General features: G+C 39.0%; 3 protein-coding genes across 3 annotated transcripts; 2 read left to right on the forward strand and 1 right to left on the reverse strand.

The window, feature by feature from the left end:
* Positions 1 to 7703: 7703 nt before the first annotated feature.
* Positions 7704 to 13270, forward strand: GCK72_011603 (uncharacterized protein; the record flags this gene model as incomplete). The annotated part of the gene is made up of 8 exons (XM_053728565.1): positions 7704 to 7750; positions 7841 to 10168; positions 10214 to 10425; positions 10476 to 10931; positions 11998 to 12136; positions 12213 to 12385; positions 12566 to 12720; positions 13076 to 13270. 8 exons carry the CDS (start codon positions 7704 to 7706, stop codon positions 13268 to 13270), a joined length of 3705 nt encoding a protein of 1234 aa, XP_053588142.1.
* A 269-nt stretch (positions 13271 to 13539) lies between these two features.
* GCK72_011604 (uncharacterized protein) lies at positions 13540 to 16992 on the reverse strand (the record flags this gene model as incomplete). Its single annotated transcript, XM_003102178.2, has 5 exons — positions 13540 to 13959; positions 14757 to 14882; positions 14928 to 14988; positions 15849 to 16062; positions 16923 to 16992. The coding sequence occupies 5 exons, from the start codon at positions 16990 to 16992 to the stop codon at positions 13540 to 13542; spliced, it is 891 nt and encodes a 296-aa protein (XP_003102226.2).
* Positions 16993 to 18486: 1494 nt separating this feature from the next.
* Positions 18487 to 18977, forward strand: GCK72_011605 (uncharacterized protein; the record flags this gene model as incomplete). The annotated part of the gene is made up of 3 exons (XM_003102207.2): positions 18487 to 18588; positions 18643 to 18789; positions 18837 to 18977. The coding sequence occupies 3 exons, from the start codon at positions 18487 to 18489 to the stop codon at positions 18975 to 18977; spliced, it is 390 nt and encodes a 129-aa protein (XP_003102255.2).
* Positions 18978 to 19295: the final 318 nt, after the last annotated feature.

Consider the following 19295-nt stretch of genomic DNA (forward strand, 5'->3'; position numbering starts at 1 on the left):
GTATTTCGGCTGAAAAGAACTGAAAATAAGCGATTTTTACCATAAAATCACTCTGAGAATGATCAGAATTGTGAAAAATGTGCTCTACTGACAATTTTATGTGAATTTTTTTATTTTTTCCGCTCTAAAGTAACGGAATTCGCATCAAATTACCAGCAGACCCATTTAGTCACGCGTAGGCGGAAGCTATGCTCAAATTTTAATTTAACGGCTGAAAATTTGAGATTTTAGCTGAAAAATGACTCAAAAATTGAGATTTTCAACATCAAAATCGATTTGCTGCTCTGAAATGTAAAAAATGCGTATTTCGGCTGAAAAGAACTGAAAATAAGCGATTTTTACCATAAAAATCACTCTGAGAATGATCAGAATTGTGAAAAATGTGCTCTACTGACAATTTGATGTGAATTCTGTTATTTTCCACATCGAAAATAACAAAATTTACTCCAAATTACCGGTAGACCACATTTAGTCACGCATAGGCGGAAGCTATGCCCAAATTTTCATTTTTATAGCAATTTTTAAGCCCAAAACCGTCCAAATTTTCAGAACCACTTGATACATCAATGCTTCCAACATATGCCTCCATTCTTCAAGGATATCGACCGATTCGAGAGTACAATTCCCTTCAAAATCTTTAATTTTTTAATTTTCCCCATTTCTGTACAGCTCCCCTGAAAATTGGCTGAAATTCTGTCATTTCAAGCCGAAAAAATTCATTTTAGCTGAAAATTTTCGTTGTTACTTAGCTTACTGTAGTCAATCACCCGCCTCCATAGTTCTTTCATTAGGCTCCGCCCCCACTTTGTTTTCTCTTTTTGATTCTTCATTGTTACCAGTTTTCTTTCCCAATTTACACCCCGTTTTCACTGATATTTTTCTTTCTTTTTCCCCGGAAATCTCCCCTTGAGGTCATTTGTTGAGTTTTATATAATTTTAAACAGAATGCTTTCTAATATCTGAAAAATCTCGAAATTTTGCACTAAATTTTCCATTAAAACGTAAAACTTTCATTATGAAACAAGAAAAATAGGGTGCAATAGGTACATATAGATAATTGAGATCTTAAAATTACAATTTTTTGAATTTAATTCTCTTCTTTCTTTCTCCGTTTCTCCTTTCACATCTGATTCTGATGCCTTCGGCACAACATTCGATGACTCAACTTGTGCCTTTTCACCTAGATTACTGTCCTTTTTCATTTGTTTCGCCCATTTTTCCACCGCTTCATCATGTTTCGTTTCCTCCTTTCTCTTCCCATCTTCCTCACTCGTTTTGCATTCTAGAAGAGCCGCCTTGAAACCGGCCTCGAGCGATTCACATCGTTTCGACACCTCCGTCGGCAACTTTTTCGTTTCGATTTGCTGAAAAAGAGGTAGAATTATATGAACGGCGCGTAACTCGCTTAAAACGAGATGTTATTTTCACAAGTTTTAACTAAAAACTTGCCAATTTCCGCGAGAAAATTATGCAAAAATAGATAAAAAAAATGGTGAAAATCCGTCTCGCGCCAGAAAAAAACGGGCGCTATGGGAGTTGGGGGGGGCCACTCAAAATTTTTTTTTGGGGGATTCCGAATCAGTGTGCTGAAAGAGGATGAAAGCTTACACAATGAGTGTGATTCTTGTGAGGGACCACTTTTCACCATTCTCTTAGGCTTAGGTTTCTTAGAAACTCGGAAAAAAATTGAAAAAAAACGGCAAAAATTGACAAATTAATCGTTTTTGTCAATTTTTTTCCCGAATTTCTAAGAAACCTAAGCCTAAGAAAAAGGTTATGTAACAAAAAAGTGTCTCTCACACGTCTTCAGCCTCACACATTCAGCCAAAAATCTGCCTAAAAATTCGAAAATTTGAGTGGCCCCCCCCAACTCCCATAGCGCCAAAAAACGCTGGGTCTCTTCGCCGGTACTCTCTCGTTTGCGGTGGGGCGCAGTTGTAAGAAGGCGTGGGCTACTAATATGGATGGAATCACTTTGAGATCGATCTTACCCCATAAGCAAGACGGAACGTAATACAATTGGCGAGAAGAAGTTGATCTCCCGTATCGATTGCTTCCGCTCGGCTACGTCTCAATTCGGGCAGGATGATCTCCGGTGAGACGGGTCTCTTGGATTCCAGTAGACGGTCTTGACTTAACAACACATCTGGAAATAGAGAGACTTACCGAGTTTTCAAAAAAAAAAATTTAATTTTTCCACAGGGGTGCGCGACGCAAGGTCACGTAAACGCGCTCCGTCGCTCAGCGGTTGGCACGGTGCCAAAAACAGACTTGGCTGAGAGCCAAGTTTCAAGTTTAGCGTGTGTTTGTCGTATCTTTCAACGCAAAACGCGACGCTCACGCAACGCGACTCGGCCGGTAAATTCAAAACTTTTCGTTGCGGACCTTACGCCTCGCACCCCTGTGTTTTTACGAAAAAAAAACTTGATTTCCAGATATTTGAGAATATATTTCAAAATTTTCAATCGAAAATGCGTCAGTGCTGGCCGAACTTTGTGTTTCTAGGCCATGAAATGCCCGTTTTTCGATTGTTCTTGCATTTTAGCTTGCTATCAGCTTATCAATGTTGATAAAAACGATGCACTTCAAGACGGAAGAACATTCCGTGGCCTAGGAACCGAAAGTTCGGCCAGCAGTTCCTACTTTGAGCATTTTCAAGTTATATCCATATTTCTCTGCAAATTTGGAAACATACGTGTCTTTTTGTCTGAAATTGCAGACTTTTTAGGTCGAAAAAAACTATTTTAAAAGAATTTAGGTCATTTTTAACGAATTTAAGTGTTTTTAAGGGAAATTGGGGTCATTTTTAAAGGAATTTACGTCAATTTTAAAGGAAATTGGGTTTTTTTTTCAAGGAATTTAGGTCATTTTTAAAAAATTTATTTCATTTTTAAGGAATTTACGTCAATTTTCAAGAAATTTAGGTCATAAAATTGTTATTTTAATGGTATTCTAGGTCGAAAAAAGCGTTTTCTCTGAAATTGCAGACTTTTCATTCATGTATGTTTGGAAAACATATATTCCCAATTTCCGAAAAACTTGTTTTTGAGCATTTTCGAGCCGAAAATTCGGCATTTTTCCGGATTTTTTTGGTTATTACTCACAAGCAGCAACAGCAGATGGACCAGTTCCAGTCACACAATGCATGAATACTGGGCCCTTGCATTCTCTGATGATCTTGATGATTTCCATGAATCCATCGGTGTTCGATTGAATCCACCTATCGCCCTCTGGCCACGCCTCGAACTGAATATGTTTCAATGTGACACTGCCCTTGTCTCTGAAAATTGGATTCATGTGAAAAATTCCAAATTATTTTCCACACCACTTGGCATGTTGAGTCGCCGCTCAGCCAAATCGCGTGTTTACAACGTGGACGAACGATAGGGAGTTAAGTTTTTCGAAATATATGGAATTCATCAAGAAATACCAAAATTTTGGATTTTTCTTTTTGAATTTCGCTGTGATCACTCACTTATAAGACGGAGACAGTTGACGAGAAGTGTACTTCTTCTCTTCATGAATAGTACTCTTTTCACATTTCACCTCCAGATTCTTATCATCAGATGGATATTGAGTGTCTCCTTGATGTAACGGGAAATACTGGCAGCATGTTCTTTTCATCTCGATTAGAGTTCCATTTTTGTTCTTCTTATCTGAAAGATATTAATTGAAGAAGAACGGAAGTCTCATATATATTTTCAAATTGCAGATTTTTGACCCGAAAAACAAGGTTTTTGAGATGAAAAACGAGATTTTCAGTCAAAAATGGAGTATTTTGATGGTTTTTAGGCTGAATAGTAGTATTTTTAGCGTTTTGTAACCCTCTGAAACGCGCCGATGGCGCACCAGCGACTCTGTGATTTCGACGATTTTTCGAGCTACAAAACGAGATTTTCTGTCCGAAATGCAAGATTTTGACGGGTTTTCACCCAAAATAGCGTCAGGAATTCCAGAAATGCGTGAATAACTGTTTTTGTGTGGTTTTCATCATGAAAATATGAGTTTTTTGGTGGAAAAATGACGAATTTCGTCTATATCAACAGTCAGAAACAAAGTTATAAAAACGCGCCGTAGGCGCACCAGCGATTCTGTGACTTTCACGGATTTGTACCGTTTTTGAGCTGAAAACGAGACTTTCAGTGAAAATTGAGTGTTTTGACGGTTTTTAGGCTGTATTTCTAGTGTTTTTCAAGTAAATTTTTACTCAGAATCGCGTCAGAAGTGCGCCAGCTCTGAAATTTCTAGAGTGTGAAAAATAATTTTTTAACCGCTGAAAATCATCCAACTCTAGAAATTTCAGAACTGGCGCACCTCTGACGCGATTCTGAGTAAAAATTTACTTAAAAAACACTAGAAATACAGCCTAAAAACCGTCAAAATACTCCATTTTCACTGAAAGTCTCGTTTTCAGCTCAAAAACGGTTCAAATCCGTCAAAGTCACAGAATCGCTGGTGCGCCTTCGGCGCGTTTTTAGAACTTTGTTTCTGACTGTTGATATAGACGAAATTCGTCATTTTTCCACCAAAAAACGCCACTTTTCATGATCAAAATCACACAAAAACAGTTATTTATGCATTTCTGGAATTTCTGACGCTATTTTGACGCTATTTTGGGCGTAAACCGTCAAAATCTCAGATTTTGGACCGAATATCCCGTCTTTCAGCTCAAAAACTGTCCGAATCACAGAATCGCTGGCGCGCCATCGGCGCGTTTCAGAGGGTTACAAAACGCAAAAAATACCACTTTCCAGCCTAAAAACCATCAAAATACTCAATTTTTGACTGAAAATCTCGTTTTTCAGCTCAGAACCCGTGTTTTTCGGGTCGAAAAACGTTTGCACGAGCAATATTTCATTCTTAAATCTTTAATGATAGATAAATTCCCCTACCTTCACCAAACCTCGTCCACATCACAATCAATGCACACTTCTTCTCAATAGCAGCCAACCAGAACGCCGAAACCGTCTCAAGCCGTCCATAACGATATTCTTGAGACGATGGGCCTTGCATCAGATACATCTCAAGTCCACTATTCAATTTCAGACGACTCGCATGTAGAATTGGCTTCTTTCCAGCAGACAGCAGTGTCTCATCAACCAATTTCAGACGATTCGCAGACAACAACGGTGTTTTACGCCTGAAAATCTTTCTGTTCTTCGGTTTCAAGTCAAGAAAATGAGTTTACCATTGCCATTCGTCCATATCTTGCATAGTCTCTTCAAGAAGCTCTGCCTTTTCCTCATTAATTTTATCGTAAATGTCTCCATAGAATGTTCTCAAGTCATCATACAATTTTTCGTTCGTTTTGTTTTTGACGTAAGCGTTATGAATATCATTGACAAACCCTCCGAACATTGTTACAGTGATTGTGGTGGGCAGAAGAGGTTCTGGAAGAGAAAAAATCACTCTTTGCACAATTCTAACAACTGCGCTCCACCGAAATGCTCTTTCTCTGAGTCTCTCAGTTTCACACACAAATTTCTTCGATTTCGGTAGAGCGCGGTTGTAAGAAGCGTGCCCCGTGCTAATACTTACCATTGGTTTTCGTGGTAGTCTTAGGCGGGGGTTGATTCACAGAAGGCTCCTTTTTATTCAGAGTTTTATTGAGTTCATGTACATCCTCTTTTGTGTTGACAACTTCGAGCGTTTTTATCAACTTTTCTCTCTCATCTTTTTCCTTCGCTTCCACTTCCAGCCGCTTCCGCTTCTGAATTCGACGCCGATAAAGGCAGAAGATGATGAAGCAAGCCGACCCAATCAGAACTAAAACAAGAATCACGATAATCCAGATTCCATATCTGAAATTTAGCAATTTTTAGTGTTTAGAGACAACAATGACTCACTTATCCCAGAATCCATCTGATTTTTCATCTTTCTTTTTTCCGATGGATGCCCCGCCACCTCCAAGTGCTCCAGATGGTGCATTCGAATCGGATGGTGGTGCAACTGGTTGTTTCCCGGGTATCGATTGTCTTGGTTTGACTGGAATCGCTGTCACTTTTGACTTGAAAGAAGAGAAGAAGACGTCGAGTTGCTCGAGTGACTTCTTGGATTCATCGATAGCCGAATGATGACGAGTGAAGTCTAAACCAAAGGAATCCAACGTCTCCAACTTCTTCTTGATCTCCAGAATCGCTTTTTGTTGATCTGAAGTCAATGTGGAATCCTTGGAGAGATTCACAACAGATCTTCCGATTTTTAAGAAATTTGTAGACGTTCCAGGAGAATTCTTCGCCAACAAGAAGATGGGATGAAGGGAGGATAGATCAGAAGTTGGAGAAGACGTCGCTGACTTCTTGACTCCGCCCACTTGTCCATACACCACTGCCAGTTGTGCATCCAATGCGAGAAGCTCTTTCAACGTCTTCTGATCTTCTGAATCCATTTGCTTCATCTTATTCTGAATCAATCCTACAGTGACTTGATCCAAAACAACGATTCGATCCTTATCAGTCTTCTCCATACTTCTGAATACACGAGTCGCTGATCCGACTGTTTGGGAGTCTTTGAGCACATCATTCAGTTCCATCAGCAACTTGGAATCCTCATCTTTTCCCTTCATTCCAGCAATCGAATTCTGGAGACTCGCCAACGACGTCTTCACCTCCTCCACCTTCGCGACGACGTTCTCGAAACTTCCACCACTGAATTGTGTCTTCCGAATCTTCTGAATCGTACTCACTGCTGCTCCAAGTTTATCGATTCCACTGATTTTGCTGAGAGAATCGAATTGGGTCAAGAAGTGAGGTAATCCATTCAAATACGTCTCAAGTTGATCGAAAACTGGAGTGATCTTCTTTGCGGTCTCCGTGATGATCAAATCGTTCTTCGATTTATCCGGTGTCAGGATACCAATCGATTCATCGGCACCACGAAGCAGATCGACAATGAATTTGAACGAAGGACTTGCTCTCAGTTTGTCTAGTTGGGAGTAGGCAGTGTCAGGTGTCGGATTTGCAGCAATTTCCAGAACATTCTTCATATGTTTCGCCTCGTCCTTCTTCAACGTCTCCACGGCAGTCACAACTTTATGAAGAGCATTTATATGTTTCGAAAGGAGAAGAATGTTGTCTAGAAGTGGATTAAAGGATACTCTATTTGATGGTTCCATGTCAGACATCGATGATGTGATTTTCATCGATTCAAAAGATTTGGAGAATTTCTCATCGAAGACACCGACATATTGAGTCAATTTGACAGTTTCATCAATTGCAGACGAGAGAAGAGTAGAATCAGAATCCTCCAACGTCAACAATCCACCCAGATTCTTCAGTTCTTCAATCAGTGATCGCAATGGTTCGAGTGTCTTCGAGAGAGCTTCCGATTGTCCATCGACAGCAGATTGTATCCACGGATCACTTAAATCGGCGGAGATTGATTCCATTTCAGTGTATCCATTCGGTAATCCAGAAGTCAGTGTCAATTCTCGATTTCCAGATACATGATGACTCGAAACGAGCAGTTGATAGAGGGATCGGAGGGCAGGAGAGAGGGATTTACTCCTCTGAGCCAACTCGTTGAGTGTATTTATGAATTCTCCGATTTGTTTCATAAAGGAATTGTCATTCGATGAATAGTTGATGACGTCCGTTCTCTTCTGATACAATTCAACAGCATCACTGACTAGTTTCAGTCGTCCAAACATTTCATCTCCATTCACAAGTACTTCATGTTTCAGCAGTGACGATTTATAGCTATCCATGCTTATTAGATTATTGAACGTCGATGGAGATGTTAACAACGACATGTAGGTCTTGTATTCATCAGTCTTTCCGTCATCGTCCAGAGAGATCAGTGGCGTTATAAAATTCTTCAAATATTTCACAGCTTTGTTCAGTTCATTCGGAATCTCGATTCAACAAGGACTTACAAAGGGATCCATTCCGTCGGATATTCTCATCTCCGAACTTTTGAATCTTGGATCACTGACACCGTCTTCCGTTCAGAATCTTGAATCGGATGAACTGAAACTGTTGGTCACCGATATTCAGGATCTACCGAACAAATTTTCGAGTAATCCGAATATCGATCGAGTGGAATCTCGATTCTTGATCTACGCGCAAATTCTCGAATGGACGAAAGGAATCGGACAAAATCTGAATGTGGAGAAGCAATCGGAATATCTGACAGCAGTTCAGGCATTGGAAAAAGTGAATTACGATCCGAATGAACTGAACAAAGCTGTGAAATATTTGAAGAATTTTATAACGCCACTGATCTCTCTGGACGATGACGGAAAGACTGATGAATACAAGACCTACATGTCGTTGTTAACATCTCCATCGACGTTCAATAATCTAATAAGCATGGATAGCTATAAATCGTCACTGCTGAAACATGAAGTACTTGTGAATGGAGATGAAATGTTTGGACGACTGAAACTAGTCAGTGATGCTGTTGAATTGTATCAGAAGAGAACGGACGTCATCAACTATTCATCGAATGACAATTCCTTTATGAAACAAATCGGAGAATTCATAAATACACTCAACGAGTTGGCTCAGAGGAGTAAATCCCTCTCTCCTGCCCTCCGATCCCTCTATCAACTGCTCGTTTCGAGTCATCATGTATCTGGAAATCGAGAATTGACACTGACTTCTGGATTACCGAATGGATACACTGAAATGGAATCAATCTCCGCCGATTTAAGTGATCCGTGGATACAATCTGCTGTCGATGGACAATCGGAAGCTCTCTCGAAGACACTCGAACCATTGCGATCACTGATTGAAGAACTGAAGAATCTGGGTGGATTGTTGACGTTGGAGGATTCTGATTCTACTCTTCTCTCGTCTGCAATTGATGAAACTGTCAAATTGACTCAATATGTCGGTGTCTTCGATGAGAAATTCTCCAAATCTTTTGAATCGATGAAAATCACATCATCGATGTCTGACATGGAACCATCAAATAGAGTATCCTTTAATCCACTTCTAGACAACATTCTTCTCCTTTCGAAACATATAAATGCTCTTCATAAAGTTGTGACTGCCGTGGAGACGTTGAAGAAGGACGAGGCGAAACATATGAAGAATGTTCTGGAAATTGCTGCAAATCCGACACCTGACACTGCCTACTCCCAACTAGACAAACTGAGAGCAAGTCCTTCGTTCAAATTCATTGTCGATCTGCTTCGTGGTGCCGATGAATCGATTGGTATCCTGACACCGGATAAATCGAAGAACGATTTGATCATCACGGAGACCGCAAAGAAGATCACTCCAGTTTTCGATCAACTTGAGACGTATTTGAATGGATTACCTCACTTCTTGACCCAATTCGATTCTCTCAGCAAAATCAGTGGAATCGATAAACTTGGAGCAGCAGTGAGTACGATTCAGAAGATTCGGAAGACACAATTCAGTGGTGGAAGTTTCGAGAACGTCGTCGCGAAGGTGGAGGAGGTGAAGACGTCGTTGGCGAGTCTCCAGAATTCGATTGCTGGAATGAAGGGAAAAGATGAGGATTCCAAGTTGCTGATGGAACTGAATGATGTGCTCAAAGACTCCCAAACAGTCGGATCAGCGACTCGTGTATTCAGAAGTATGGAGAAGACTGATAAGGATCGAATCGTTGTTTTGGATCAAGTCACTGTAGGATTGATTCAGAATAAGATGAAGCAAATGGATTCAGAAGATCAGAAGACGTTGAAAGAGCTTCTCGCATTGGATGCACAACTGGCAGTGGTGTATGGACAAGTGGGCGGAGTCAAGAAGTCAGCGACGTCTTCTCCAACTTCTGATCTATCCTCCCTTCATCCCATCTTCTTGTTGGCGAAGAATTCTCCTGGAACGTCTACAAACTTCTTAAAAATCGGAAGATCTGTTGTGAATCTCTCCAAGGATTCCACATTGACTTCAGATCAACAAAAAGCGATTCTGGAGATCAAGAAGAAGTTGGAGACGTTGGATTCCTTTGGTTTAGACTTCACTCGTCATCATTCGGCTATCGATGAATCCAAGAAGTCACTCGAGCAACTCGACGTCTTCTTCTCTTCTTTCAAGTCAAAAGTGACAGCGATTCCAGTCAAACCAAGACAATCGATACCCGGGAAACAACCAGTTGCACCACCATCCGATTCGAATGCACCATCTGGAGCACTTGGAGGTGGCGGGGCATCCATCGGAAAAAAGAAAGATGAAAAATCAGATGGATTCTGGGATAAGTGAGTCATTGTTGTCTCTAAACACTAAAAATTGCTAAATTTCAGATATGGAATCTGGATTATCGTAGTTCCTCTTTTGGTTCTGATTGGGTCGGCTTGCTTCATCATCTTCTGCCTTTATCGGCGTCGAATTCAGAAGCGGAAGCGGCTGGAAGTGGAAGCGAAGGAAAAAGATGAGAGAGAAAAGTTGATAAAAGCTCTTGAAGTTGTCAATACTAAAGAGGATGCGGAGGTCCAAAACACTCAAATTTCTTATCGTGAGCAATTTCTGGCTGAAACCAATCAATCAATAATCAATTATTAACAGGAATCGTCTTGCCCCCTGTCACACTGGATATCTGTCAAAAGTTCGTCCGAAAAACGTTCAATGACATTTTCGCCGATTCAAAAGAACGACGCCGTACCAGAGATATAATAATTCAAGAGAATTGCGAAACCGCGTTCCGGCCCGTCCACAAGGATCGAATGAAATGGGGCGATGCTCCAGAAGTCGACGGAGCGATTCCATGGACGAGAGGAGAGATTCCATTGCGTGCGAAAGGTCACTTTGGACTGTCGAGCTATGAGATGTTCGACGGGAAGCCGAAACCAGTCCTTCATGCGAATATATTGAAATTGGAGAACGCCTTCGAGATTTGTATGATGCAGAGTCCGCAAGCTGAAAATTTGAAGATCCCAAAGTACAGTACGATTCTGCCGTTCTGGTTGGCTGTTCTTGATAAGCAGTGCCAGTTCATCGTGATGTGGGAGGATTTTGGAAAAGGTTTGTTAGAAGACTGGCGCACTTTTGACGCTTTCAGAATCGTCAAAATCTGAGGTCTGGCGCACCTTTGACGCGATTCTAAGAACGTTTCTTTGTTAAACCTCACGGAAAACTTGAGGTTTTCAGCTAGAAACTTGTCTGGAGCACCGTCGACGCGTTTTTCAAGAAGATTGCGTAAAATTTACCTAATCGGGTGCGCCCTAGACGCGTTCTGACACATTTTAACAAACCTTGTCAAAATGTTGAAATCTAAGCACCTGGCGCACCCTTGACGCGTTCAGAATCGTCAAAATCACAGTTCTTACTGTCTGGCGTGTCTTTGGCGCGGTTTTTCTGTATACTTTTGACATTGGAAGCCTGGGGCGCGTTTCTATGAACGTTTCTTTGGTAAACTTGAGATTTTCAGCTAGAAACTTGTCTGGAGCACCGTCGACGCGTTTTTTTCAGATTCACAGCTGAAAATTGCTCCAGATGCGTGAAATGTGTCGGCGGGACGCGTTTTGACACATTTCATATCTTGTAACACGAAAATTCCGCTCTTTCCAATTAAAACCTTACCAAATTCGGTAATCTGCGCATCTGGCGCACCTCCGGCGCGTTTTTCCAGATTCACAGCTTGAAATTGATGATGAACTGTGATTTTGATTTTAAAAAAACCTGCTGGCCTCAGACGCGTTTTAACACATTTTATAACTTGAAATACGAAAATTCCACTAGTTCCATTTAACACCTTGTCAAATTTTGGAAATCGGAGCATCTGGCGCGCCTTCGACGCGTCTTTACTCCTCAAACAGTTAAAAATTGATATACGCGCCGTTTTTGGTGTACTTTCTACTTTCCAGTAAAAACCAAGAATCCTGAAGAAAAATTTGACAAAATCTTGAAAATATACCGTCTGGCGCACCTTTGACGCGTTTAGAATCGTCGTTCTTCCGATCTGGCGTGTCTTTGGCGCGGTTTCTAATAACGTTTATTTATTAAAGTTTGCCAAAACCTGAGATGGAGATATCTGGCGCACCTCTGGCGCGTTTTTATACCTTTTTATTGATTTTTTTTCTCCATTCAGATGACGTCAATTGTGCACGATACTTTCCGATGGAGAGAGATGAAGTGCTGACATTTGAGAAGCTGAGTGTCAAGTGTGGAGATGTTGTGGAACATACGGAGATGGAGTACACTGTTCGTACACTGACAATCACTTATCCGTGAGTTGCAATTAAAATTTTTTATATTTTTTATTTTTAAATTAAAATTTTTTCTTCAAAAAAATTTTTGTTTCAGAAACCGTCAATCGATCACACTACGCCACATCTTCTTCGTTGGATGGCCGGTGAACGGTGCGGTGCCCACAAGGACTGACGGAATTCTAGAGATTATCCGGATGATTGAATCAAGCACTTACCCTGTCTTCATGCATTGTGCCACTGGTATTGGGCCATGCACTGTCGTCCCTTGTCAGTGATATCATTCTATTAGCAGGGTACACTTCTTACAACCGCGCTCTACCGAACTCGAAGAAAATTGTGTGCGAAATTGAGAGACTCGGAGAAAAAGAGACATCAAGGGGGAGCGCAGTTGTAAGAACTGTGCCGAGCTAATGAAATTTATCAATTATAATAATTTTTATTTTTCAGTCGCCATGTTGAATCGCGAACGGATTCTGAAAGAAGACGGAAAACTGCCGTTGTATCAGACATTTCCCGACTTGAGACTTGTTCGTGGTAATGCGATTTCGAATATTGATGAGTTCGTATTGGCGGTTTGTGTCACGTTCCGTCTCGTCTATTCGGTAAGAAAAATTGAAAAAAAAAACCAATTTATTGAGATTTTTAGTGCGAAAATGACAAACAAAAATAAAGGTTAATCAGTCATAGATACTGAGAACGATTTTCTTTTTTTTTCCCGAAAATGCCGAATTTTTGAGTATACTTACAAATTCAATCAAAAGCTAGTTATGTATCAAAAAATTGGACTTTTTTAATGTAACGGTTTTTAAAAATTCAAAAAAAAAATTGGTCCCTTTTTTTGAATCTGGGCTGAAATTTGAAATTTTTGTTTGAGAAATGAACCAATTCTTTTTAAACCGATTTTTGGCATTTTCTAATTTTTCATCGAAAATCAATTACAATGAATTATATTTCCAGGCAATCGATGAGACAAAGCTGGACAAGGAAACAAAAGAGTTTGGTGACAAACTCAACGCAGCTTACACAAGTGTATTGGAGTATCTGGCACGGGAGGTACAAGTCAAAATAAACGATAAGGAACAAGCGAAAAAGGATGAAGAGTCAAGAAGACGTCGGGAGGTGGAGAAGGGGAAGAAATCGGAGACGAAATGATAAAGAATTGTGGATTTTTTCTTTTTTTTTCAGAGCAAAATGCTCAATTATCTATTAATTGTAACATTTCTTAATTGCATCCATTCCGTTTTAGTTCAGAATGTAATTTACTCAATAATTCTGTCTAATTGCATCTCTTGTAGAATTATATTTCTGTAACTCTGTTTTCCCAGAGCAAATGCTCAATTATCTATGTACTCTTTTCCATTTTATTAAATATTTATGTTTCATGACTGTACCAATTAGGAAACTTCATTTAACAAAATTAGTTAATTAGCAGGATCCCCGGTACAATTTCTCCTTCCATAATATGACATGTACATTCCATAGTATCTATGATGGTCCCCAATCATAAAGTCCAAATGAGAATCCGAACAAAACGGGCTCTCCTGCTCTTTGCACTCTTTGTAGTCGGCAGTTGACATATCATTATTATACCAAATCTCAGTTCGATGATGATGGAATTCTTCCATTCCATTCAATGGGATATGTGGGACAATATCTTTCTTATGGATGACACGGTAGGAGTACTGTACCAGTGAGTCGTGTGCATCGGCGAATTCTTTGTCTCCGGTACGTGGCTCGCCGAAAGATATCATCTTGAGGTTGGATGAAGTGGCGATACCATTGGAGATGAGGAAATTGGAGGCGAGAGCAGCCATGGAGCCACCGAGGGAGTGGCCGACGACCTGGAATGGATTACGGTCATTTTCAGCCATAAATCATAAAAATCGGTTAAAGAGAGAAAATTTTGGAAAATCTGAAATTTCAGAAAAATCGATGTATCTTGCCGGGATCTGATTTTTGACATCATTTTTGGATTCAGTGCGTCGAGAGCTTTCAGAAAAATATAATCATGCCTACATTCTGAAAATTTTTATTTTCGACACTATTTTTGACCAAAATTCGGCATTTTCAGAATATAGTCATGATTATACTCATTTGAAAGGTCTCGACGAGCTGATTCCAAAAATATAGTTTTTATAAAAATTGGATCAAATCTGACCAAGTTACATCAGTTTTAGTCAAGAGGTCAGAGTGCAGAGATACCAGACACTCCGCGTCTCTAACCCCCAAAATCGATATATTCAGAATATAGGCATGATTATACTCGTTTGAAAGCTCTCGACGCCCTGAATCTGAGCATTTAGGTGAAAATTGATTTGGATGGAAATTAAAGAAATTATAGATAGATTAAGAATTCGAAATGTTTCGAAAATTTTCGAAAATCCATAACTCCGCCCATTTGTATGATTGAGAGCTGATTTTTAGTTTAACCTGTTTAAAATTGGCCAATCTATCCCAGAAAAAAGAAAACCGCCGATCCAAGTGACCAGTAACTACAGTAACCCTCCATTTTAAAGGCGCATACCCCAATTTTTAGCCTAAAATTCAACTCTGACCGATTCTAGGCATGATTATACTCATTCAAACCGTCTCGACGTGCTGATTCCGAAATTTTCACTCTGAAAATGATTGGACTCACCCAAATCTCATAAGTCGGGTATTTATGTGTCAACGTGTTCACATCCGTCTTCATTCCATCATTCCAAATCAAATTGAATGCATGGGCAAAGTAGTAACCGACGTTTCCGCCACCGTACCAGGCGGTCTGAAATTTTTTTTTTGAAGTTTTGAACCAAAAAAATGGGTTTACCTTATTCCTATAAATTATCTCCTCAGATTCCACCAACAATTGGAGTTTTCCATAGGTGCCTCTGAAAAAAAAGAAAATAGAAGATGCATTTTTAAAAGAAAATTCAGAAAATTTCAAGTAATTCGGTAGAAAAAAAATCAAATTTGGTTGAAAAATCAAAAAGTTGCTGCATTTTGAAATTTTTCGAATTTTCAAAAAATTTGAAATTTCAGATAAAAATCAATTCAGGATTTTGTCGAATCCATTTTTTGATTAAAATTTTGAATTCAGTGGGTTGAGACCTTTCAGAAAAGTATAATCATGACATACTTTTGATTTTTGACCCACCGCGCTTAAAACCACTTTTCCAGCTCTGGTGGCCTAGGATCCGACAATTCGGTTATCAAACATACATATTCTTATTCCTCTCGTCAAGACGGTTTGAATGAGTATAATCATGAATAGATTTGAAGGAAGTTGGGTCTCGACACGAAAACTACAGTAGTCCTGTGTGGGGGTACTGTAGTTTTCGTGGTGGGACCCAACTTGCTCAGAAACTAGGCATGATTATACTTTTTTGAAAGCCCTTGACTCACTGAATTCAAAAATAATGTCAAGAATCAGATTAGACAAAATCCCGACAAGATAATAGAATTTTCTGAAATTTCAGATTTTCGAAAATTTTCGAAAATCCATAACTTTTAGAGTATTCAACCGTTTTTCATGATTTTTTTGGCTGAAAATGATTAGGATCGTCTAAATTTTGTGTAATAAATGCAAAATGTGAAAGGTGAAATTTTTGACTTTTCAAAATTTTTTGAAATTCTCTAACTTTATCATTTTTGGTCCAAATTCCCTAATTTTTAGCCTAAAAAACGCAGATTTTTCCAAATTTTCTTTTTTTTTTAAATCTGAACACTTGCTGGCCCCGCCCCCCTTTACCTGAATGCAATGACAATCGCCTTATCATCATGCGAAACGAAAGTGAGACCAGAACACGTGTCCAGACCGTCCGTCTCGTCGCATTTCACGTTTATATGTTTCTTCAACTCGTAATTCGAAAACACTTTGTCCAGACACATTGACGCATTTTTGGCTTCTGTCGACGCGACAATTGTTGGAAAATACTTTCGGACGAACGCGTCGGAGAAGGTGGCTGGAATTGGAGACGGATTGATTTGGTTAACATTTTCAGACTCAGTATGTCAAGACGCGTCGAATGAGTATAATCATGCATATGTTTGGAGAAAATTCAAAATTACTGAAAATGAGGGTCAAAAAATTTTTTTCGAAATTTTTGAAATTCACATGTTGTTATAGTTATTTGAAGCGTCTTGACACACTGAATCTGAAAATATTGATTTAATTTCTCATGGATCAAAACTGACAGATTTATAGCTCATTTTGTGGTAATGAGATTTTCGAAAATCTCTAACTTTACCAATTTTCAACATTTTTCACTGATTTTTAGCTTAAAATGAGCCGAATTTCCCAAATATTAAACAAAACATACTTTCAATCGTCTTGACAAGTTGAATCTAGTCCAAATTTCAGGTTTTCGAAATTTTCATATTTTTTTGGTTTTTCAACAAAATGTATTGAAACCTAGTCATAATTATAGCCATTTGAAACGTCTTGACGAGAGGAATCCAGAAATATACTTTAAAATCCGTTTTGAACTATTGTTGGAGAGATACGACAGCTTAAATACTCAAAAATAGGCTCCAAAAATGTAGAAAAGCAAAACAAAGTTATTTTTTTTGTTTAAATTTGCATCTACAAACATATTTTTCATATTTTATCACTTCCACCGGATGTTTTGCATAGTTTAACACCAAAAACCATACAAAACAATCCCCATATATGTACATATTAGCTCGTCACAGTGCTTACAACTGCGCTCTACCGAAATGCTCTTGAAAAATGTATCGTTTCTCTGACGTCTCTCAATTTCGCACACAATTTTCTTCGGTTTCGGTAGAGCGCGGTTGTAAGAAGCGTGTCTACGGTACTCACCTTCACTAACTGGAGCCGTGTGAACTCCCACTAGGAGGAGAAGAAAAACGGAGACGACTTGATGGAGCATTTTCCCAGTCAAATGAATTATTTCTCTCCAATTTAATTTCTTATCAGTCATCGTCCTCTTATCACCTCATTACCCCAGTGATTTTTGGTCATTTTTTGGTTATCATCATGCTCTTGAGAGTGGTTTCAGACTCCATGAGACAAGGAACTAGAACGGAGGGAAGTTTTATCAGGGGAGGGAATTAAATATAATCGGGTTAGATGTGGTTTCAACGAAATGGGCTTTTGAAATTAGGCATTTTTCTTTTCGAGACATATTGTGTGCTGACGTTAAAGGGGAGGAATGCTTAGAATGCGAAAATAACAAAAGAGGAATGGTTAAACAGGTTTACTTAATAGTATTAAAGGGCCAGTAGGTTACTTTAGGTGTCTTGAGTTTTTCAGGAGCCGGAGCATTTCCTCGAGAAGGTCACGTAACACGTATTGAATTTATTGCCAAACCATTTCTTATAGTCATTTTGGTTAGATATTTGTGAATCTAGTAGACGCCATAGAGTTGTTATGCTGATTATTGAAGGTCGTGAATTAAGTTAATTCCACAACATATTGGGACGTTTCGAAACTATATAACTTTAAAACAAAGAACAACCTCCTATTGGTTTCCAAACGTCATTGGGCCAAGTACCATGAAGATTATGGCACTTGTAGTTTTCAGGTAAAAAATTAGATGTTAATGCCATCAAAGCATGAAAATTCCATTATATGGTATCAATGGGCCTGGAAAGGTCTCCACTTCTGCCTTTGTGTGTCAAATAGAATTGAGCGACACAAGCAGTTTTTAGTTGAAAATGGTCAACATTGTGACTATGACACGGCTTCCCTGATAGTCTCACTATATTTATTATTTATGGAGTGTATAGATTACAGATAGAGCTTTATTTTTGTAGTGGACAACTTTTTTGTACGGGCACATCCTAAGAAGTTACAGGCAGTCAAATTAAAAAGCTCAACTCTTTTTTTAGCACTCTCTTTTTAGCACTGAAAAAGGGCAAAAATTGCAAGAAATTTCTATGACGATTGATAACTTCTTAGGATGTGTCCGTACAAAAAAGTTGTCAACTACAAAAATGGAGCTGTATTTGTGATCTACACAAACCATAAACAATCGATAATGAGAGACTATCAGGAAGGCAGTCACAAAGTTGACTATTTTCAACTAAAAAATGCATGTGTGGCATTCTTTATGGCCTGTACTGTATGTGTACCTGTCAGTTCATTTCCATATCGAAAGAACGTTTTAATTCGAGTTGAAACCCGCTGAGCGCGATTGGCCGGTGACGATTGTCGTTATGGCCTGCAAATTAGACTTTGACCGTATGAATTTCCGTGAGTTCATTGCCATATCAAGAGAACTTTTAATTCGGTCAAATCCCCCGGTCCACCTATAATGATTTTTGTTCGGTACAATTTCAAAAGATCATCCGGTTTACTCTTCACGCCTACCTTCACCCGATTTTTATAAATTTCCTTTTTTTTTCTTCTTTCGAACAGAGAAATGCAAAAACTCACGATCCTTCTATTACTGATTGTTTCCTTTAGTTTCACTACTGCTGTGTTAGCATGGAGTGGTGGGGATCCAAGCGGGTACTCTGCGACGGTAAGTTTGCTGTCTGGGAGTACTGTACCTCTAGCTGACTCATCATAATTTCAGGTCGGACAAACTGCATACGTCCCATTGCCTGTAGCAGCGACTTTCCGGAGACAAGTGAAGAATGCCAAAGGAAAAACCATGGAGCATATTTATAGAGTATGCAATGGAAAGAATAAGAAGACTTGTGGATTTTGGGAGGATGTTAATGTAAGTGTCTAGCGTCTTGACAACTGAAATTCACAATCGATTTTCAGACAAAAAAGAAGGTGGCGACTGGAGTGACCACTTATAACAAAAAGAGTAAACGTTTGGTGATAAAGAATGTTCGAGAGAGTGATGCAGGGATTTATTTGACTGGAAATAAGAATTGGGAGTTTCAACTTTTCGTTTATTAGATTGAAATTGATAATGAACATTTATTTTTTTATTTGATAGATTTAATTGGGTGATATACCGGGAAGAGAGTTAATTCCAGGAATTTACAGTTCGGATTCCAACAAATTGTGAGCATTGATTAGAAGTGTTTTCATGATATTTTAAAATCATTGGAATAGATGTGAAATTGTCTATAGACTGAAAATGGTTTAAAATTATGATTTTTAAGCTGAAAATCATCAAAAACAAGATGGAAATCGATCCCAATGAAAAATGACTGGAAATCTTCAATCTAGAGCTAAAGAGCGCTCAGAAAAGCAAAAAACTTCCACAAATTC

This window comes from Caenorhabditis remanei, chromosome III (genome assembly GCF_010183535.1).
Source record: "Caenorhabditis remanei strain PX506 chromosome III, whole genome shotgun sequence".
NCBI lineage: Eukaryota > Metazoa > Nematoda > Chromadorea > Rhabditida > Rhabditidae > Caenorhabditis > Caenorhabditis remanei.